This window comes from Oncorhynchus mykiss, chromosome 17 (assembly GCF_057628025.1).
Source record: "Oncorhynchus mykiss isolate SJ-2025 chromosome 17, ASM5762802v1, whole genome shotgun sequence".
Classification (NCBI taxonomy): Eukaryota; Metazoa; Chordata; class Actinopteri; order Salmoniformes; family Salmonidae; genus Oncorhynchus; species Oncorhynchus mykiss.
The window spans coordinates 24,558,567-24,581,975 of record NC_143038.1 but is presented as its reverse complement, the minus strand read 5'-3'; the positions used below and the strand labels follow the sequence as shown (position 1 = coordinate 24,581,975).

The 23,409-nt window shown below is 43.3% G+C and overlaps 1 protein-coding gene across 1 annotated transcript in view; it reads right to left on the bottom strand.

The window, feature by feature from the left end:
* angpt4 (angiopoietin 4) overlaps positions 1–23,409 on the bottom strand; it is a 50,394-nt gene that overhangs the window by 10,181 nt on the left and 16,804 nt on the right. Inside the window, exons 2-3 of the mRNA XM_021568371.3 lie at positions 8,844–8,999; positions 7,328–7,449 (exon numbers count right to left, since the gene is read on the bottom strand). Coding sequence (XP_021424046.1) covers positions 7,328–7,449; positions 8,844–8,999 — 278 coding nt within the window. The remainder of the gene's footprint in view (positions 1–7,327; positions 7,450–8,843; positions 9,000–23,409) is intronic.

Sequence of the window (23,409 nt, the reverse complement as noted above, 5' to 3'; positions counted from 1 at the left end):
AAACTGTACCCAACTACCTCATCCCCATATTGTTATTTATTTTTTTGCTCTTTTGCACCCCAGTATCTCTACTTGCACAACATCATCTGCACGTCTATCGCTTCAGTGTTATTGCTAACTTGTAATTATTTCGCCACTATGGCCTATTTATTTCCTTACCTCCCTAATCTTCCTTTATTTGCACACACTGTATATAGATTTTTCTATTGTGGTATTGACTGTACGTTTGTTTATCCCATGTGTAACTCTGTGTTGTTGTTTGTGTCGCACTGCTTTGCTTTATCTTGGCCAGGTCGCAGTTGTAAATGAGAACGTGTTCTCAACTGGCCTACCTGGTTAAATAAAGGTGAAATGAAAATGTTTTTAAAAAGTTTTGCAAGGTCTTTACTTTTGAGAGTTTTGTTTATATTGTAGTTACTAAGCATTATTTTGAATTTCTCATTACATACATTTTACTGCAACGTGCGCTGTCCAAGATTCCCCAGTACAGGAGTGATGTTATGGTTTCAAATATGCTTCTTTGCACTGATGTGTCTTTTCAACATAAATTATTTTTCAGCTCAAAGCTGCAGAAATACAGTGCCTTGCGAAAGTATTCGGCCCCCGTGAACTTTGCGACCTTTTGCCACATTTCAGGCTTCAAACATAAAGATATAAAACTGTATTTTTTTGTGAAGAATCAACAACAAGTGGGACACAATCATGAAGTGGAACGACATTTATTGGATATTTCAAACTTTTTTAACAAATCAAAAACTGAAAAATTGGGCGTGCAAAATTATTCAGCCCCTTTACTTTCAGTGCAGCAAACTCTCTCCAGAAGTTCAGTGAGGATCTCTGAATGATCCAATGTTGACCTAAATGACTAATGATGATAAATACAATCCACCTGTGTGTAATCAAGTCTCCGAATAAATGCACCTGCACTGTGATAGTCTCAGAGGTCCGTTAAAAGCGCAGAGAGCATCATGAAGAACAAGGAACACACCAGGCAGGTCCGAGATACTGTTGTGAAGAAGTTTAAAGCCGGATTTGGATACAAAAAGATTTCCCAAGCTTTAAACATCCCAAGGAGCACTGTGCAAGCGATAATATTGAAATGGAAGGAGTATCAGACCACTGCAAATCTACCAAGACCTGGCCGTCCCTCTAAACTTTCAGCTCATACAAGGAGAAGACTGATCAGAGATGCAGCCAAGAGGCCTATGATCACTCTGGATGAACTGCAGAGATCTACAGCTGAGGTGGGAGACTCTGTCCATAGGACAACAATCAGTCGTATATTGCACAAATCTGGCCTTTATGGAAGAGTGGCAAGAAGAAAGCCATTTCTTAAAGATATCCATAAAAAGTGTGGTTTAAAGTTTGCCACAAGCCACCTGGGAGACACACCAAACATGTGGAAGAAGGTGCTCTGGTCAGATGAAACCAAAATTGAACGTTTTGGCAACAATGCAAAACGTTATGTTTGGCGTAAAAGCAACACAGCTCATCACCCTGAACACACCATCCCCACTGTCAAACATGGTGGTGGCAGCATCATGGTTTGGGCCTGCTTTTCTTCAGCAGGGACAGGGAAGATGGTTAAAATTGATGGGAAGATGGATGGAGCCAAATACAGGACCATTCTGGAAGAAAACCTGATGGAGTCTGCAAAAGACCTGAGACTGGGACGGAGATTTGTCTTCCAACAAGACAATGATCCAAAACATAAAGCAAAATCTACAATGGAATGGTTCAAAAATAAACTTATCCAGGTGTTAGAATGGCCAAGTCAAAGTCCAGACCTGAATCCAATCGAGAATCTGTGGAAAGAACTGAAAACTGCTGTTCACAAATGCTCTCCATCCAACCTCACTGAGCTCGAGCTGTTTTGCAAGGAGGAATGGGAAAAAATTTCAGTCTCTCGATGTGCAAAACTGATAGAGACATACCCCAAGCGACTTACAGCTGTAATCGCAGCAAAAGGTGGCGCTACAAAGTATTAACTTAAGGGGGCTGAATAATTTTGCACGCCCAATTTTTCAGTTTTTGATTTGTTAAAAAAGTTTGAAATATCCAATAAATGTCGTTCCACTTCATGATTGTGTCCCACTTGTTGTTGATTCTTCACAAAAAAAATACAGTTTTATATCTTTATGTTTGAAGCCTGAAATGTGGCAAAAGGTCGCAAAGTTCAAGGGGGCCAAATACTTTCGCAAGGCACTGTATGTAACAGCTATTTTAGTTGAGATTGTACCACACGTCTTAATGAGGAAATAGCAAACTTATGCAGATATCAAAATGTTATTGTTATGGTGAGTGAGAGAGGACCCAAAAGCGAACTAACTTAAACAGAGCTTCTTTAATAACCAAACATAGGTAGGCTCAGATAGACCGGCAGATTCCGACAGGACAGGACAAGGTTACAGCAAACATGACGATAGTCTGGCTCAGGCATGAAACACAAACACAAACAAGAATCCGACAAGGACAGGAACAGAAACAGAGAGAGATATAGGGACCTAATCAGAGGGAAAAAGGGAACAGGTGGGAAACGGGGTGAATGGGTAGTTAGAGGAGACAAGGAACAGCTGGGAGAAAGCGGGGGAGAAAAGGTAACCTAACAACGACCAGCAGAGGGAGACAGGGTGAAGGGAAAGGACAGAGACAAGACACAACATGACAGTACCCCCCCACTCACCGAGCGCCTCCTGGCGCACTCGAGGAGGAAACCTGGCGGCAACGGAGGAAATCCTCGATCAGCGCACGGTCCAGCACGTCCCGAGAGGGAACCCAACTCCTCTCCTCAGGACCGTACCCCTCCCAATCGACAAGGTACTGGTGACCACGGCCCCGAGGACGCATGTCCAAAATCCTGCGGACCCTGTAGATGGGTGCGCCCTCGACAAGGATGGGGGGGGGGGGGGGAAGACGAGCGGGGGCGCGAAGAACGGGCTTAATACAGGATACATGGAAGACCGGGTGGACGCGACGAAGGTATCGCGGAAGAAGAAGTCGAACTGCGACAGGATTAATGACCCGAGAAATACGGAACGGACCAATGAACCGCGGGGTCAACTTGCGAGAAGCCGTCTTAAGGGGAAGGTTCTGAGTGGAGAGCCAAACTCTCTGACCGCGACAATATCTAGGACTCTTAGTTCTACGCTTATTAGCAGCCCTCACAGTCTGCGCCCTATAACGGCAAAGTGCAGACCTGACCCTCTTCCAGGTGCGCTCGCAACGTTGGACAAAAGCCTGAGCGGAGGGGACGCTGGACTCGGCGAACTGAGATGAGAACAGCGGAGGCTGGTACCCGAGGCTACTCTGAAAAGGAGATAGCCCGGTCGCAGACGAAGGAAGCGAGTTGTGGGCGTATTCTGCCCAGGGGAGCTGTTCTGACCAAGACGCAGGGTTGCGAAAAGAAAGACTGCGTAAGATGCGACCAATAGTCTGATTGGCCCGTTCTGCTTGACCGTTAGACTGGGGGTGAAAGCCGGAAGAGAGACTGACGGAAGCCCCAATCAAACGGCAAAACTCCCTCCAAAATTGAGACGTGAATTGCGGACCTCTGTCCGAAACGACGTCTGACGGAAGGCCATGAATTCTGAAAACGTTCTCGATGATGATTTGTGCCGTCTCTTTAGCAGAAGGAAGCTTAGCAAGGGGAATGAAATGAGCCGCCTTAGAGAACCTATCGACAACCGTAAGAATAACAGTCTTCCCCGCTGACGAAGGCAGTCCGGTGACAAAATCTAAGGCGATGTGAGACCACGGTCGAGAGGGAATAGGAAGCGGCCTGAGACGGCCGGCAGGAGGAGAGTTACCGGACTTAGTCTGCGCGCAGACCGAACAAGCAGCCACGAAACGACGCGTGTCATGCTCCCGGGTGGGCCACCAAAAACGCTGGCGAATGGAAGCAAGCGTACCCCGAACGCCAGGGTGGCCGGCTAACTTAGCAGAGTGAGCCCACTGAAGAACGGCCAGACGAGTAGGAACGGGAACGAAAAGAAGGTTCCTAGGACAAGCGCGCGGCGACGGAGTGTGAGTGAGCGCTTGTTTTACCTGCCTCTCAATTCCCCAGACAGTCAACCCGACAACACGCCCCTCAGGGAGAATCCCCTCGGGGTCAGTGGAGGCTACTGAAGAACTGAAGAGACGAGACAAAGCATCAGGCTTGGTGTTCTTAGAGCCCGGACGATAAGAAATCACGAACTCGAAACGAGCGAAAAACAGCGCCCAACGCGCCTGACGCGCATTAAGTCGTTTGGCAGAACGGATGTACTCAAGGTTCCTATGGTCAGTCCAAACGACAAAAGGAACGGTCGCCCCCTCCAACCACTGTCGCCATTCGCCTAGGGCTAACCGGATGGCGAGCAGTTCGCGGTTACCCACATCATAGTTACGTTCCGACGGCGACAGGCGATGAGAAAAATACGCGCATGGGTGGACCTTGTCGTCAGAGAGGGAGCGCTGAGAAAGAATGGCTCCCACGCCCACCTCTGACGCGTCAACCTCGACAACGAACTGTCTAGAGACGTCAGGTGTAACAAGGATAGGAGCGGATGTAAAACGATTCTTGAGGAGATCAAAAGCTCCCTGGGCGGAAACGGACCACTTAAAGCACGTCTTGACAGAAGTAAGGGCTGTGAGAGGAGCTGCCACCTGACCGAAATTACGGATGAAACGACGATAGAAGTTCGCGAAGCCGAGAAAGCGCTGCAGCTCGACGCGTGACTTAGGGACGGGCCAATCAATGACAGCTTGGACCTTAGCGGGATCCATCTTAATGCCTTCAGCGGAAATAACAGAACCGAGAAATGTGACGGGGGAGGCATGAAAAGTGCACTTCTCAGCCTTCACAAAAAGACAATTCTCTAAAAGGCGCTGGAGGACACGTCGAACGTGCTGAACATGAATCTGGAGTGACGGTGAAAAAATCAGGATATCGTCAAGGTAGACGAAAACAAAGATGTTCAGCATGTCTCTCAGGACATCATTGACTAATGCCTGAAAGACAGCTGGAGCGTTAGCGAGGCCGAAAGGAAGAACCCGGTATTCAAAGTGCCCTAACGGAGTGTTAAACGCCGTCTTCCACTCGTCCCCCTCCCTGATGCGCACGAGATGGTAAGCGTTACGAAGGTCCAACTTAGTGAAAAACCTGGCTCCCTGCAGGATCTCGAAGGCTGAAGACATAAGAGGAAGCGGATAACGATTCTTCACTGTTATGTCATTCAGCCCTCGATAATCTATGCAGGGGCGCAGAGACCCGTCCTTCTTCTTGACAAAAAAAAACCCCGCTCCGGCGGGAGAGGAGGAGGGGACTATGGTACCGGCGTCAAGAGCTACAGACAAATAATCTTCGAGAGCCTTACGTTCGGGAGCCGACAGAGAGTATAGTCTACCCCGGGGGGGGGTGGTTCCCGGAAGGAGATCAATACTACAATCATACGACCGGTGTGGAGGAAGAGAGGTGGCCCTGGACCGACTGAACACCGTGCGCAGATCGTGATATTCCTCCGGCACCCCTGTCAAATCACCAGGCTCCTCCTGTGAAGAAGAGACAGAGGAAACAGGAGGGATAGCAGACATTAAACATTTCACATGACAAGAGACGTTCCAGGAGAGGATAGAATTACTAGACCAATTAATGGAAGGATTATGACAAACTAGCCAGGGATGGCCCAAAACAACAGGTGTAAAAGGTGAACGAAAAATTAAAAAAGAAATGGTTTCACTATGATTACCAGAAACAGTGAGGGTTAAAGGTAGCGTCTCACGCTGAATCCTGGGGAGAGGACTACCATCCAGGGCGAACAAGGCCGTGGGCTCCTTTAACTGTCTGAGAGGAATGTCATGTTCCCGAGCCCAGGTCTCGTCCATAAAACAGCCCTCCGCCCCAGAGTCTATTAAGGCACTGCAGGAAGCAGACGAACCGGTCCAGCGTAGATGGACCGACAAGGTAGTGCAGGATCTTGAAGGAGAGACAGGAGTAGTAGCGCTCACCAGTAGCCCTCCGCTTACTGACGAGCTCTGGCCTTTTACTGGACATGAAGTGACAAAATGACCAGCGGAACCGCAATAGAGACAGAGGCGGTTGGTGATTCTCCGTTCCCTCTCCTTAGTCGAGATGCGGATACCTCCCAGCTGCATGGGCTCAGCACCCGAGCCGGCAGAGGAAGATGGTAGTGATGCGGAGAGGGGGGCGACGGAGAGCGCGAGCTCCTTTCCACGAGCTCGGTGACGAAGATCAACCCGTCGCTCAATGCGAATAGCGAGTTCAATCAAGGAATCCACGCTGGAAGGAACCTCCCGGGAGAGAATCTCATCCTTTACCTCTGCGCGGAGACCCTCCAGAAGACGAGCGAGCAAGGCCGGCTCGTTCCAGCCACTGGAGACAGCAAGAGTGCGAAACTCAATAGAGTAGTCTGTTATGGATCGATTGCCTTGACATAGGGAAGACAGGGCCCTGGAAGCCTCCTCCCCAAAAACAGATCGATCAAAAACCCGTATCATCTCCTCCTTAAAGTCCTGATACTGGTTAGTACACTCAGCCCTTGCCTCCCAGATCGCCGTGCCCCATTCACGAGCCCGTCCAATAAGGAGAGATATGACGTAGGCGACACGAGCAGTGCTCCTGGAGTAAGTGTTGGGCTGGAGAGAAAACACAATATCACACTGGGTGAGGAACGAGCGGCATTCAGTGGGCTCCCCAGAGTAACACGGCGGGTTATTGATTCTGGGCTCCGGAGATTCGAAAGCCCTGGAAGTGGCCGGTGGATCGAGGCGGAGATGGTGAACCTGTTCTGTGAGGTTGGAGACTTGGGTGGCCAGGGTCTCAACGGCATGTCGAGCAGCAGACACTTCCTGCTCGTGTCTGCCTAGCATCGCTCCCTGGATCCCGACGGCTGAGTGGAGAGGATCCGAAGTCGCTGGGTCCATTCTTGGTCGGATTCTTCTGTTATGGTGAGTGAGAGAGGACCCAAAAGCGAACTAACTTAAACAGAGCTTCTTTAATAACCAAACATAGGTAGGCTCAGATAGACCGGCAGATTCCGACAGGACAGGACAAGGTTACAGCAAACATGACGATAGTCTGGCTCAGGCATGAAACACAAACACAAACAAGAATCCGACAAGGACAGGAACAGAAACAGAGAGAGATATAGGGACCTAATCAGAGGGAAAAAGGGAACAGGTGGGAAACGGGGTGAATGGGTAGTTAGAGGAGACAAGGAACAGCTGGGAGAAAGCGGGGGAGAAAAGGTAACCTAACAACGACCAGCAGAGGGAGACAGGGTGAAGGGAAAGGACAGAGACAAGACACAACATGACAGTTATACTGTACCTGTTCTTGTCTTGCAGTTTAGTAATTTTAGAAGTCTGTACCAATAATTCCTTCTCCAGTTTGTTTGTAGATAATGAGTTCTCCAACAACTTGATCTCAATTCTTGATGTCTGGTTCATAACCTACACATAATGACAATAAATGGTAACACTTTATTTAGAGTGGTGATATGTAGCATTCATTCTCAATGCGTCGTCAATTATTTCCAAGGTAATGTACAGAACGTCAGCCTTAATCCCTTCCTTAATGATTACTATGTCACCAATATAAGTAAAGTGTTACCAAATAAACAGATTCCACCAACTTGTGAGCAATGTTAAAAAAAAATACATTCCACAGTTTTATTCTGTTGACCAGAGAGACAAATTAGCATTATGAGGCTATGCAGAACTTTTACCTCTGATGGTGTTCTTGAGCCAAAAGGGATCCTATAATTGGACAGAAATATTTACCCGAAATGACCTTATTGGACAGAGAGCGGCAATCTTCCATAAACAAATGAGCAAACATTTTGCCTAAAACTAAGGATTGGTGTGGTTTCATGAGATAATACATTGATTTATATTATACTGAACAAAAATATAAACGCAGCATGCAACAATTTCAAAGATTTTACTGAGTTACAGTTCATATGATAAATCAATCAATTGAAATCAATTAATTTAGAACCCAATCTATGGATTTCGCATGACTGGAAATACAGATATGCATCTGCTCACAGATTTTTTGTGCATTCAAATTGCCATCAATAAAATGCAATTGTATTCATTGTCCGTAGCTTATGCCTGCCTGCCCATACCATAACCCCACCATGTGGCACTCTGTTCACAACGTTGACATCAGCAAACCGCTCTCCCATACGACGCCATACACAAAATCTGTTGTTGTGAGGCTGGTTGGATGTACTGCAAAATTCTCTAAAACAATGTTTGGTAGAGAAATTCATATTAAATTCTCTGGCAACAGCTCTGGTGGAAATTCCTGCAGTCAGCATGCCAATCTGTGGCAATGTGTTGTGTGACAAAACCGCACATCTTAGAGTAGCCTTTTATTGTCCCCAGCACAATGATCAATGATGTAATGATCATGAGGTTTAATCAGCTTCTTGATATGTCCCACCTGGCAGGTGGATGGATTATCTTGGCAAAGGAGAAATGCTTACTAACAGGGATGTAAACACATTTGTGCACAACATTTTAGAGAAATAAACTTTTTGTGTGAATCAAACATTTCTGGGATCTTTTATTTCAGCTCATGAAATATGGGACCAACACTACATGTTGTGTTTATATTTTTGTGCAGTGTATATCATTTGAACCACACAGCAGAAATTCAAGCCAAATATTAACGTCTATTAGCAACTTAAGTTCCATAGTGTGTCTCTTAGGATATATTTTTTATAGAGTATAAGTTTTTGTTTCATGCATATCTTCGTTGTTAATTAGTTTTATGGAACATCTCATTTAAGAATTATCTTTGAGATTCTGATCACATATAACTCAGATGTAGCCATTACCTTAGCCTCGACAACGTTTAACTTGTGGGTCTGTTCTGCAGTCTGAGTCAACAGGTTAGTTCCGATTTCCAGCATGGTAGCAGTCTGGTTGTGTACTGGATGGTCTTGAATATGCACCATCTCCATCTTGATGTTTTCCTGGATATACTTTTCTAGCTGCAGACACACAAAAACAAATGTTTAACTTCTAGAGCCCCAGGTTTTTGTATTCTACAGTAGATTAATTTCAGTTTACCTTCCCACCATGTGCAGTAATTGTTCCATATTTTGGAGGGTAAGTATGGAAACAAATTATGCATAAGTTAGGAAAAGGTTGTTGTGAAAAATGTCTATTTTAAAATAATTTTTATCTCTCACATACAGTGACAGATGATCTGAAATCTCAACATTTCCAGTCATTGAGTGGCACAAATTTCTACATTGCTTTAAATAACCACAATGCCTGAGCACCCCAGGTTGAGGACAGGCTGTTTGTTATTAGAGACATACTGCATCCCTCTTCGTAGTCATCCTATGACCTGGGCTCTTTGGGAACATGCACTGGTGCCAGCAAAGGTGCGGAGAAGTGGCCTCTAACTCAAACACAGCACAAATAAATACTCGGTCCCCACGATATCAGAAAACACTGAGAGAGAGAGGGAGCCGATACATTTATCTTAACTGTAACAAACACAGGAATCCCTGGGGTATATTTCTAATGTGGTCAGTAGAACATTAGCGTGATAGCATTTTAAAGGTTCAAGTTATTCACAGGCATCAGTGTGCCCTTGGTTTGTTGACAAGACAAAAACGACCAGAGGAAGTAGATGGAATATGGCCAATTTTCCTCGTCAAGGTTCCCTTGACACTCTAATTACTTTTGCAATGGCTAATAACTCCACCTGATTCAGCCATGGCAGGGACCGGAGGTTTAGTGGGGGGAAATTAATTGACATAAACAAGAAACAAAAAGGTCACGCTTTTTTTGTTGGTTCCCCAAAGACACAGTGTGCTTTTACTGGTTAATTGACCCTTGCTTCCTGCCTTTGGATTAAAATTACACAAGACCTGCCCATAATATGAGTTTGGGAACACAGCTACACTTTCTAAGGGTCTGTTAAACTGCTGTTAATTTAAACCAGATGTCTCGTTCTTTCTGATCCTAGTACCTCGGAGGGACTGTGTGACCAAACAGCCCTAATAAAAAAGGGAACTGGCACTGATAAAGAACTAGGTAACAACTGCATAGAAGTGTGTCTGGAACTATTGCAGGGGAGTCATTTCAGCTAAACCTATAGGGTATGGCAGTGTGACAGGGAATTTCCCTGCACGGAATTGTTATAAAATTGAAGCTCATTTACTGCATTTCTACACAATTTAAAAACTCAAATAGTTTATTTTGGAGAACAGCAAAAAACAAGCAAAATTGACTCCAGCCATTATCACCTTGTTGATGTTGCTTCATTCACCTCAGTCAATAGGGGACTTAATGTTCTACAAACCCATGTCATACAATAATTATCTGCTACGCACTAGCTCAGCATCTGCTCTGTTTTGAGAAAAGATTGGCTGTTTCCTGCAGCTGAGTCGATGGGCTCTCCATAAAGCCAGCCAGCCATACAAACAGCCTTCCCTCCCGCTCCCAGGTGTTTGCATGGTCCTAAAGTCAGTCGGCCTAATACCGCTAAACTGTATTTGTCTATTTATCAAGATTGTAGTGATTTTAGTAGCCTATTTTAAACTGTTGGTGTTGCTAGGGTATGGTGACTGCTAGGGTATGGTGCCTATTTTATTAGCACTTACTTGTAACCTTCAAGCTGTTGTGAAGGCTGGTATCACATACAATAAATCTCCATCCCAGCATTCGTGAGACATTACAGGTCAATCATACACCGTCATACCAAATGGTCTCATTGCATGACAAGTGAACACATCAAGATGATCACTCAAAGAATGCACACATTAGCTGAAAATCACTGCCACAAAACTGAAAAAACGTGCATATTCAAAATGTTCAATTTAGCAAGTAAGTGAGTGGTTAGCGAATGGTTAGGGGTGGGTTAGGGATTAGTTAGTGACTTATGGTAAAGCATGGAAACTAGTTAAGGTTAGGATTAAATGTAAACAACAAGCATGGATTCATACCACCATCACGCTTACCTGGGTTCAAATAATGGCTGTTTGCTCGAGTGTGTCTGGGGTGCCAGATGGGTGGGTTTGTACTTTTTTTGACAATTTGATTGGTTCCATTGTACAAGGCAAACTCAATCAAGCACAGGTAAAGTATTTTAAAGATTTCTAATACTATTTGAAGACAGGTTGTCGTGAACTGTGAAACACCGTTGTAAATACTCTCCGAATTAATTTGCTATAATTCATCGCATGATTATTACATTTGAAAAGACAATTCCTGAAATTGGGGACACAGGGTAACCGAAACAAAAGTTGTCCAACTTAAGGCATTTTGCAAATGAGTCCAAAGCTAAAACACATAGAGTGTCCTTGGCCAGTCGCACTCGTTTCTCTGTAATCCCCCCAAATCCTTAATATCTTTGGGGTTTGCCTCTGTCTAGGTTGCTGCCTGAAGTCAACCACTCCACTCGGCTGAACAAAACAATAACTTCCTGCTCCTGGGCTGTTGACTGCTTTCCAGTAGAACTATTAGTAGTAAAACCGTTTTAACCCTCCATCACTTCACTCTCATATGACAAGCCCAAACACGGACTGAAGCAATGGCCTGAGGTTCTGTTGCTAAATTAATTTCCAGTGGCATGGAGGAAGGCCTCCGTCAAACTAGGAAAGTTAGATAGATTTGAATAACTCATTTCCTAATAAAGATAAGAAAGTGTGGTAAGAAGGGGTTTCCTTAAACCTCAGATTAATTGGGAGAAGAGTGGATATTCCAAGAACTTGATTAAAAACTAATGTTGCATTATGTGTTCATAAGAGTCATTCAAATTTCAGCTAGGCTGATTTGATTTTGTAGACTGTGACAGTATAAATTCAGAGTATATTAAAGCCTCCAGCTTTGACATTAAACCCCTTGTCTGCATCATCTAATTGCAAAACCACACATTATACCTTTAGCTACAATGGCATATTTTGTTATAAGTAATAAGCCCAGACAGCAATCGTCTGCGGGGCATATCTGGTTGTTTTGTGACACAAATGGGTCAGTGCACATCATATGGCTCAGATACTGTCTGAATGTGGGATATTCACACTTTCCTATGGGCCAGATCTGGCTTGAGGTAAGTGGCCCGAACAGCTTCCTGTAGTTGCTGGCCCACTTTTGGACTGAATGTGAGCTGCATTTATCTTGCTGGGAAAGTTCTGGCCTTTTCATGGCCAATATCTGGTTTGGTTAAAACTGTGTTAGCCTCTCTGGAGCTTAAGCCATTGCATTAGTTTGTGGAGCTAATGCAACTATTCTGGTCTCAGGCAAGGTTACTCAACACGTTACAAGGACATCGATGGCAAAAGTGCATAAAGATGGCTGAATACAGACATACCGTCATTGTTTTAGCACTGTGTGTTAAGACGATTGTTATGAATGGTACTGCAACACTCATAAAGGTGTTATGGCTGGTTTCATAAAGGTGTTATGGCTGGTTTCATAGAGGTGTTATGGCTGGTTTCATAAATATGTTATGGCTGGTTTCATAAAGGTGTTATGGTTGGTTTCATAAAGGTGTTATGGCTGGTTTCATAAAGGTGTTATGGTTGGTTTCATAAAGGTGTTATGGCTGGTTTCATAAAGGTGTTATGGCTGGTTTCATAAAGGTGTTATGGCTGCTTTCATAAAGGTGTTATGGCTGGTTTCATAAAGGTGTTATGGCTGGTTTCATAAAGGTGTTATGGCTGGTTTCATAAAGGTGTTATTTTTTCCTCTCTTTTTATGTCTCATAGAGAGAAAAATTGACAGGGTTCAAAGATCAGCTCGTTCTACATGATATGGGATAAAGATGTTACTATAGAATACGGACAGAGCCATCTTGGGTGCGGCACAAACATATTCCGATTGATAAACACAGCATGAAGCATTCTTATTGCTGAAAGTCCACTATGTGGATGTTTTGGTATCATCTGGGAGATGCATGGAAAACTCCCCTGAACATTGCTCAATTTAACCTCAATACAAGTGTTTATGTTGGATGGATCGGAAACATTGTCTGCCTTCAAATGTCACTCTAAAAGAGTGTTCCGCAACAACGTTATGTAAATGTTATTGTTATGTATAATGGTTTCTAAAATATTGTTTAATTTGTGTTCATAGGACAGCATCGTTTTTACAGAGAGTCATGTTGTTGAATATTCAAGTGTCCCTCTTTTTCATCACTCTAGAAGCATTACTATAGAAGCAGTTTCAGCATCTTTTGTATGCTGGTTTGGATCTAATTGTATGAAGTTGTGGGAGTTTTGTGGAGGCCTAATTTGGGCGAAACTTATTTTAATTTTATATGATTATCTAAACTCTAGTACATCATCCTCCACCACACACCGAAAATAAAACAATGACCAACCACAAGCTACGACCTTCAAAATTAGTTTAGCAACTCTTATTTTGAGTATTTCTTATTACCATGGATGTTTGAGTAAAGAAGGGCAAAACAGTTACTCCACACCAGGTGGCAGTTGGCAGGCACAAGATACAACTGATGTCCTGATGATTGAGAAGAGCTGGCGTGTTTACATAGCTTTAGGGTCTTATGTATGGAAGTTGGCTATGCTAATATTGACCTAAACATACCTTCCATTTTACGTGGTGCCAAGCAAACATCTAATCCCTGATGACAAGTGACCACTGTGGATTCTTCCTTACCCACAATCCTCTAGCTGAAAACTTCCCACAATAACAGGTCATCAAAAACATATTGTTATGTAGAATATTATCTGTTTAGAGTACACAGCATTCAAGTCCATTCCTATCACATTGTACTGTTCTGTTGCTGCAACCTAAAATACATAATGACTATGACTGTACCGTGTAAGCCTCGCAACACTCTCTGAGTATGTGGGAGGGTCAGTGGGAGGTTGCTAATCCCCTACAAACAAGCTGCAACAAACATCTCACTCATCCAGGCACAAATCAGGACCAGATGGACAAAGTCAACAATGGGTACTGCAAGCAAGCTAAAGGTCTTGTTTTATGTCCTTTCTCTAGCTCTGTCAACATGTACAGTGCATTCGGAAAGTATTCAGACCCCTTGACTTTTTCCACATTTTGTGACTTTACAGCCTTATTCTAAAATTGATGAAATAGTTTTTTCCCCTTCACCAATCTACACACAATGCCCCATAATGACAAAGAAAAAACATATTTTTAGAAATGTTTGCAAATGTATTCAAAATATCACATTTACATACGTATTCAGACCCTTTACTCAGTACTTTGTTGAAGCACCTTTGGCAGCGATTACAGCCTCGAGTCTTCTTGGGTATGAAGCTACAAGCTTGGCACACCTATATTTGGGGAGTTTCTCCCATTCTTCTCTGCAGATCCTCTCAAGCTCTGTCAGGTTGGATGGGGAGCGTCGATGCACAGCTAAATAGGTCTCTCCAGAGATGTTCAATTGGGTTATAGTCCGGGCTCTGGCTGGACCAGACAAGGACATTCAGAGAATTGTCCCAAAGCCACTCCTGCGTTGTCTTGGCTGTGTGCTTAGGATCCTTGACCTGTTGGAAGGTGAACCTTCGCCCCAGTCGGAGGTCCTGAGCACTCTTGTGCAGGTTTTCATCAAGGATCTCTCTGTACTTCAACCCGTTCATCATTCCCTCGACCCTGATTAGTTGCCCAGTCCCTGCCGCTGAAAATCATGCTCAAAGCATGATGCTGCCACCACCATGCTTCACCGTAGGGATGGTGCCAGGTTTCCACCATGCTTCACCATAGGGATGGTGCCAGGTTTCCTCCATGCTTGGCATTCAGGACAAAGTGTTCAATATTGGTTTCATAAGACCATAGAATCTTGTTTCTCATGGTCTGAGTCCTTTAGGTACCTTTTGGCAAAGTCTCAGCGGGCTGTCATGTGCTTTTTACTGAGGAGTGGCTTCCGCTCTGGCCACTCTACCATAAAGACCTGATTGCTGGAGTACTGCAGAAATGGTTGTTCTTCTGGAAGGTTCTCCCATGTCTGTCAGAGTGACCATTGGGTTCTTGGTCACCTCCCTGACCAAGGCCCTTCGCCCCTGACTGCTCAGTTTGGCCGGGCAGCCGGCTCTAGGAAGAGTCTTGGTGGTTCCAAGCTTCTTCCATTTAAGATTGATGGAGGCCACTGTGTTCTTAGGGACCTTCAATGCCGACCAAATGTTTTGGTACCCTTCCTCAGATCTGTGCCTCTTCACATTCCCATCTCGGAGCTCTACGGACAATTCCTTCGACCTCATGGCTGGTGTTTGCTCTGACATGCACTGTCAACTGTGGGACCTGTGTGTGCCTTTCCAAATCATGTCCAATCAATTGTATTTACCACAGGTGGACTCCAATAAAGTTATAGAAACAGTTCAAGAAGGATCAATGGAAACAGAATGCACCTGAGCTCAATTTCGAGTCTCATAGCAAAGGGTCCGAATACTTACAGTGGGGCAAAAAAGTATTTAGTCAGCCACCAATTGTGCATGTTCTCTCACTTAAAAAGAGGAGAGAGACTTTCAACTCCCTCCAAAGATTTTCTATGGGGTTGAGATCTGGAGACTGTCTAGGCCACTCCAGGACCTTGAAATGCTTCTTACGAAGCCACTCCTTCGTTGCCCGGGCGGTGTGTTTGGGATCATTGTCATGCTGAAAGACCCAGCCACGTTTCATCTTCAATGCCCTTGCTGATGGAAGGAGGTTTTCACTCAAAATCTCACGATACATGGCCCCATTCATTCTTTCCTTTACACAGATCAGTCGTCTTGGTCCCTTTGCAGAAAAACAGCCTCAAAGCATGATGTTTCCACCCTCATGCTTCACAGTAGATATGGTGTTCTTTGGATGCAACGCAGCATTCTTTGTCCTCCAAACACGACGAGTTGAGTTTTTACCAAAAAGTTATATTTTGGTTTCCTCTGACCAAATGGCATTCTCCCAATCTTCTTCTGGATCATCCAAATGCTCTCTAGCAAACTTCAGACGGGCCTGGACATGTACTGGCTTAAGCAGGGGGACACGTCTGGCACTGCAGGATTTGAGTCCCTGGCGACGTAGTGTGTTACTGATGGTAGGCTTTGTTACTTTGGTCCCAGCTCTCTGCAGGTCATTCACTAAGTCATTCACATTCGTGTGGTTCTGGGATTTTTGCTCACCGTTCTTGTGATCATTTTGACCCCACGGGGTGAGATCTTGCGTGGAGCCCCAGATCGAGGGAGATTATCAGTGGTCTTGTATGTCTTTCATTTCCTAATACAGTGCCTTGCGAAAGTATTCGGCCCCCTTGAACTTTGCGACCTTTTGCCACATTTCAGGCTTCAAACATAAAGATATAAAACTGTATTTTTTTGTGAAGAATCAACAACAAGTGGGACACAATCATGAAGTGGAACGACATTTATTGGATATTTCAAACTTTTTTAATAATCAAAAACTGAAAAATTGGGCGTGCAAAATTATTCAACCCCCTTAAGTTAATACTTTGTAGCGCCACCTTTTGCTGCGATTACAGCTGTAAGTCGCTTGGGGTATGTCTCTATCAGTTTTGCACATCGAGGGACTGACATTTTTTCCCATTCCTCCTTGCAAAACAGCTCGAGCTCAGTGAGGTTGGATGGAGAGCATTTGTGAACAGCAGTTTTCAGTTCTTTCCACAGATTATCGATTGGATTCAGGTCTGGACTTTGACTTGGCCATTCTAACACCTGGATATGTTTATTTTTGAACCATTCCATTGTAGATTTTGCTTTATGTTTTGGATCATTGTCTTGTTGGAAGACAAATCTCCGTCCCAGTCTCCATCAGGTTTTCTTCCAGAATGGTCCTGTATTTGGCTCCATCCATCTTCCCATCAATTTTAACCATCTTCCCTGTCCCTGCTGAAGAAAAGAAGGCCCAAACCATGATGCTGCCACCACCATGTTTGACAGTGGGGATGGTGTGTTCAGCTGTGTTGCTTTTACGCCAAACATAACGTTTTGCATTGTTGCCAAAAAGTTCAATTTTGGTTTCATCTGACCAGAGCACCTTCTTCCACATGTTTGGTGTGTCTCCCAGGTGGCTTGTGGCAAACTTTAACCAACACATTTTATGGATATCTTTAAGAAATGGCTTTCTTCTTGCCACTCTTCAATAAAGGCCAGATTTGTGCAATATACGACTGATTGTTGTCCTATGGACAGAGTCTCCCACCTCAGCTGTAGATCTCTGCAGTTCATCCAGAGTGATCATGGGCCTCTTGGCTGCATCTCTGATCAGTCTTCTCCTTGTATGAGCTGAAAGTTTAGAGGGACGGCCAGGTCTTGGTAGATTTGCAGTGGTCTGATACTCCTTCCATGTCAATATTATCGCTTGCACAGTGCTCCTTGGGATGTTTAAAGCTTGGGAAATCTTTTTGTATCCAAATCCGGCTTTAAACTTCTTCACAACAGTATCTCGGACCTGCCTGGTGTGTTCCTTGTTCTTCATGATGCTCTCTGCGCTTTTAACGGACCTCTGAGACTATCACAGTGCAGGTGCATTTATACGGAGACTTGATTACACACAGGTGGATTGTATTTATCATCATTAGTCATTTAGGTCAACATTGGATCATTCAGAGATCCTCACTGAACTTCTGGAGAGAGTTTGCTGCACTGAAAGTAAAGGGGCTGAATAATTTTGCACGCCCAATTTTTCAGTTTTTGATTTGTTAAAAAAGTTTGAAATATCCAATAAATGTCGTTCCACTTCATGATTGTGTCCCACTTGTTGTTGATTCTTCACAAAAAAATGAAGTTTTATATCTTTATGTTTGAAGCCTGAAATGTGGCAAAAGGTCGCAAAGTTCAAGGGGGCCGAATACTTTCGCAAGGCACTGTAATTGCTCCCACAGTTGATTTCTTCAAACCAAGCTGCTTACCTATTGCAGATTCAGTCTTCCCAGCCTAGTGCAGGTCTATAATTTTGTTTCTGGTGTCCTTTGACAGCCCTTTGGTCTTGGCCATAGTGGAGTGTGATTTTCTGGATTTTTTTTCTCATTTTGTCTGTCATAGTTGAAGTGTACCTATGATTAAAATTACAGGCCTCTCTCCCATAAGTGGGAGAACTTGCACAATTGGTGGCTGACTAAATACTTTTTTGCCCCACTGTACTCAAATATGGTATTTCAGTGTTTTATTTTTAATACATTTGCAAAAATGTCTAAAACCCTGTTTTTCGCTTTGTTATTATGGGGTATTGTGCGTAGATTGAGGGAATTTTTTTTTTTTTAATCAATTTCAGAATAAGGCTGTAATGTAACGAAATGTGGACAAAGTCAAGGGGTCTGAATTCTTTCCGAATGCACTGTATATAGTGCATTGACTTGTGCCCTCTATGTCTCTTGCATACAGTGCCTTGTTTCAAAGACCAGTGTAAAAGTACTTCAATCTCACACCTCCTTTGTCCTCCTCAGCTTCCATCCATGGCAAATGTTACCCGAAGAGGGAAGTAGGTGATGGTTGGGTGAGAAAGTCATTATTTGCTATGGTGCATTCATGCTGTACTATATGAATGCCTGGTTGGGGGCAGGGTTGGTTATGTTACTTTCTAAATGTAATCCATTACAGTTACTAGTTACTGTCCAAATTTGTAACCAGTAACATAACTTTTGGATTACCCAAACTCAGTAACATAATCTGACTACTTTCAGTTACTTTTGGATTACTTTACTCAAGAGGCATTAGAAGAAGACAAAGAGGATCCATCAAACGTATTTGGTGTGTCATCATAGTAGTCTCTGACTTGTGGTCAGACTTGCTCAGGTGGAACAAACTTAAACTTCCACCTTTTTATAATTATGAATTGAATGTCATTGAGAAAGCAGACAGGTGTCAATTTATTTTTTCGCAAAAACATCCTTGCCAAATGTAAAAGTAATCAAAGAAGTAATCATCTAGTTTTTCAAAAGTATCTGTCATCTGATTACAAGTACTTTTGCTGGTAACGTAATTGACTACAGTTTAAAAAAATTGTACTCAGATGACATGTAATCAGTTACACTCAAACCCTGGTTGGGAGGATATGGTTTTAAGCTGACCATAGGGGATGATACTGTGTATATGCATATGGAGTTCAAACCCCAAACACATAAAGGTCCTGCTTATCAATCTTGTTAATCAAAGACCTATTATTTCAAGCCATGTCACGCCCTGACCTTATAGATCCTTTTTTCCCCCCTCTATGTTTGGTTAGGTCAGGGTGTGACTCGGGTGGGAAAGTCTATGTTTTCTATTTCTTTGTTTTTGGCCGTGTTTGTGTGTGTGTGTGTGTGTGTGTGTGTCTGTCTATCGTTGTCTCTGATTGGGGATCACATATAAGTTGTCATTTTCCTTTTGGGTTTTGTGGGCTCTTGTTTTCTGTTTAGTGTCTGTACCTGACTGTACGCTTTCGTTTTCACTTTTGTTATTTTTGTTTGAGTGTTTAAAAAATGTAAATCATGAACATTTTCCACACTACGCTTTGGTCCACTCTTCGCTTTGGTCCACTTTCGACGAGAGCCGTTACAAGCCATTTGATTTGGCACACACAAGCTTTGGTCCACTCTGCACTTTGGTCCACTTTCGACGAGAGCCGTTACAAGCCATTTGACTTGGCACACAGATGACTTCATTTTTGAAACACAGGGATTTGACGTTACATGTAGCCCTACTTATTTTATTAACTATGATAATAAATAGCCCCCACATGACTATTAATAATAGCTATTAACAAACTCCGTTGTCATTGTGTTTTCACAGATGGGATTTGACGGACATCTAAGATTAACATAATTTTGTAACTCGGGTACTGTTGAGTCTGTCCATCTACAGATGTAGGCTCTTAATTTGATCACTATTTTGTTACTGAGAATTTCCCTGCAAGGCAGGACATGCAAAGTAGTAGTGCATGTGAGTTTTAAAAAGGCTTCTAAAGTTTGTAATTTTCACTTTGAAATGTCAGACTTAACAAAATAAACATGTATCAAGCCATACAGACATTTCCATTAATTATAATCCACATAATAATTCACATTTCCTGCTGTAGCAAACTGGCTCATATTAAGATCCAACATCTCTACTCTGTTTTACCTTGCTTTGTGTCTTGAACGCATGCAACATGCTCAATTAGCCTGGATAGCATCTCAGGAAAGTGCACTCTCCTCCAGAGTGGCACTACATTACACACTGAACTAGAAATCATGTTGACAACAAGGAACGTGACAAAGTCAACCTAGATCTGTCTATCTAATTAAAATCAGGGTAACACTTTATTTGGATCGTCCATCTGTAGACTGCCTATCTACAGACTATCAGTAACATCTATTAACCTTAACCCTTATCCTAACCCTAAACTTAACCATTACCCTTAGTCTAAACCAAACCCTAACCTTAGCAAGCAGTTGCTTATCAACAGATAGTTTGTTGATAGCATGACCGTATGTAGAGCATCTACAGATGGGCTATTCGGACTACACAAATAAAGTGTGGCCAACATCAGCCATGGGGTTTCATTGTCCAACGATCTGCTGTCCTGCTGAGGAGACCTTGCCGTGGATGGTAGAGCTTGAACAAGGCTTGTTGGTTCTCTGTGATAAAAAGGGAATGTTTTAGGCGCTTGGCCTGGCTCCAGGGTATGGAGAGGGGGGTCTCTAGGGACCCCTGCATGGTGTCTCTAGAGACCCTGCATGGTTGTGAGCAGACTGGCGCTCTTCCACATGCACTGTGAATCTCCCCCCGTTCCCAACCCCTCAACCCCCCCCCCCCAACCCTCGAACTCCGATATCGCCACTGCAACACTCCCCATCTGATCATACTATTTCCATGGCTACAGAAAGCTCCTTGCCTGCCAATAAGCCTCATAGAAATAAGTAATTTTCATCAAAAAGAGGCTGACTTTTTAGCTCTGCCGCTGATAACACATGTCCATGTTAGAGACAAATACTTGGCCTTTTGGACATAGATAAATCTCACATCTCACAGCATGTGCTTGTTCGACAGCACTTTCATCATATAATATGACAGTATATCTTAAAAGGGAGCCTAACCTTGAAGCCACATGCACATCATACTCTGGAATGTGTCCACAATTCATTCATTGTAATTCAACATGATAGGAAGGACTGGAGTCCAGTTCTTGGCCTGAGAATCGTCCCTACGGAATGGAATATGTTATTGAGCCATAATGTTGCCATATAGAGCTCTTCCAATGGCTTGGCATGCAGCATTTAAAAAACTTGTTCAGTTAAAAAATTGCCATGACTAATGGCTTTATCATTCTGGGACCCTCTCAGAGTTGAAGGCACTTCCAAAGAGTTGTGAAAGGATATAGTGAAGCGTAAAATGATTCCCAAAATTCAAAGAAACAGTCAGAGACATAATATACTGTATCCTATTTGCCGAAGGTAAAAGAATCCAGCGAATGTAAAAGATGGTCTGAAAATAATAATAAGATGTAGTCATAAAATCATCCATCACGTTCATTGATAAGTATGCAGTAAAATAAGAGGATTTATAGAAAGTTTTAAAGAGAAATATTGCATTTTTGAATGATTTTATTGTAATTTTGTTCAAATTATTCAACACATGTTGTTCAACACATGTTGATCTACTCTGAATTGTAGAGAATCATCCATATTATACAAATGCTGACTGGTATGTCTCTTATAACAATTGCATGGATTAGATGGGATAGACTTCAAGGCTATATTGAATGTTTTCCACGTCATGCATATGGTTGCAGTATGTATGGTCATATTGGCACATTGTATATTGATGCATGAACATTTTACAGTCTGACAGATTCTTGAGCAATTCTTGACCATTTCTGATAGAGAAGTGACGGATCAGTAACATCTTTTTAAACTGACTTGTTATAAGCATTTATATGAACCCGTACAATGTCTTATTAGGCTTATCGGGTTAATAATATTTGAATAGACTGAAAATAACTGTTATTTAGTCGGGACCATTATGAAATAGGAGTAAGACATTACAAGGGGTTTCTTACATGCTTATTGGAAGTTTTACATTTACTGTACCTGTCGGCTTTAAGGTAAAGTGTTACCAAAATATCTATTTAAAAAATATGTACGGACATTATGGCATGACACATCCTCTTCTCCATTGTTTGTTTTTGTTTAGGTGCACCTCTTCATTACGAAGAGTGTCACTGTCACGATCGCCATCTTCGTGGAAATGACCGGACCAAGGTGCAGCGTGGTGAGCGTACATTTTACTTTATTATAAATGTCGCCAACAAAACAAGAACCAACAAAAACAACCGTTTACTAAGGCTTTACAGGCCACTAACAAAGACAACTACCCACAACTAAGGTGGAAAAACAGGCTGCCTAAGTATGATTCCCAATCAGAGACAACGATAGACAGCTGTCCCTGATTGAGAACTGCCAAAACATAGAAACACAGAACATAGTTTCCCCACTCGAGTCACACTTTGACCAACCAAACATAGAGAATAAAAAGATCTCTACGGTCAGGGCCTGACAGTCACTAACAAATCAACAATCATAGGAAAAAGAGTATGTTCAAATGTTATGACGAGACACACTGAAGACACCATCACTACAATCTCGGTTTGTTTAGAGGAGAAACTAAGAGCAAAGCAAACAGTACCCCAAAACGGTTTCATTTTTTACCTTCACTTTGAATAACTTATGAGGTGGAGGGTTAAGACCATATTTGACTGAACCAGATTCCAGCCTTAATTATCATTATCAAAGTTACAAGTCAGCTGGAAGCAAACCATGTTTACTTAGCAATTGAAATCATGCTGTGAACAATCGCAAGGAGAGAGCTGACCCTGTGCAAAGGGAAAGTGCAGTGCTATAGTGCAAGTGCAAAGATTCTTCTCCCTAAGCTAACACACAATGCTTAATAGACACTGCCAAGGCGAAGGCTAAGACTGAGTAAACTTCAATGGAAGAGAGCCTAAAGAGTGAAAAGAGTGAGGGGTAGTTAGAGTTTATGAGAAACACCATCATCTTTGAAAAGAGTACAGATCCAGGAATGAACTACAACATAGTATTTGTGGTAAATAAATCAGAGGATACCATGCTCCTGGTAGCCTGGCAGAGTGAAAACTGTAAAGCCCGACGCTGGAGTAGAGATGCAGGTACGGGGAGTCAAACATTTAATCGGAACAGACATGAAACAAGACAGGAACAGCGTCAGCACACGAGTATAATGGACAAATGAAAATCAATGCTGAATCGTGGAACAGACAGATATAGGGGAGGTAATGACAGAGGTGATTGAGTCCAGGTGAGTCCAATAATCATTGATGAACGTGACGGGGGAAGGCAGGTGTGCGTAATGATGGTGGCAGGAGTGCTTAATGCTGGGCAGTCTGAGCCCCAGGGGGGAAGAACGGGAGCAGGCGTGACTGTCCCGTCCCCTCTAGGGGTGCCACCCAGCGTCCCACCTGGGCGAGCCTGAT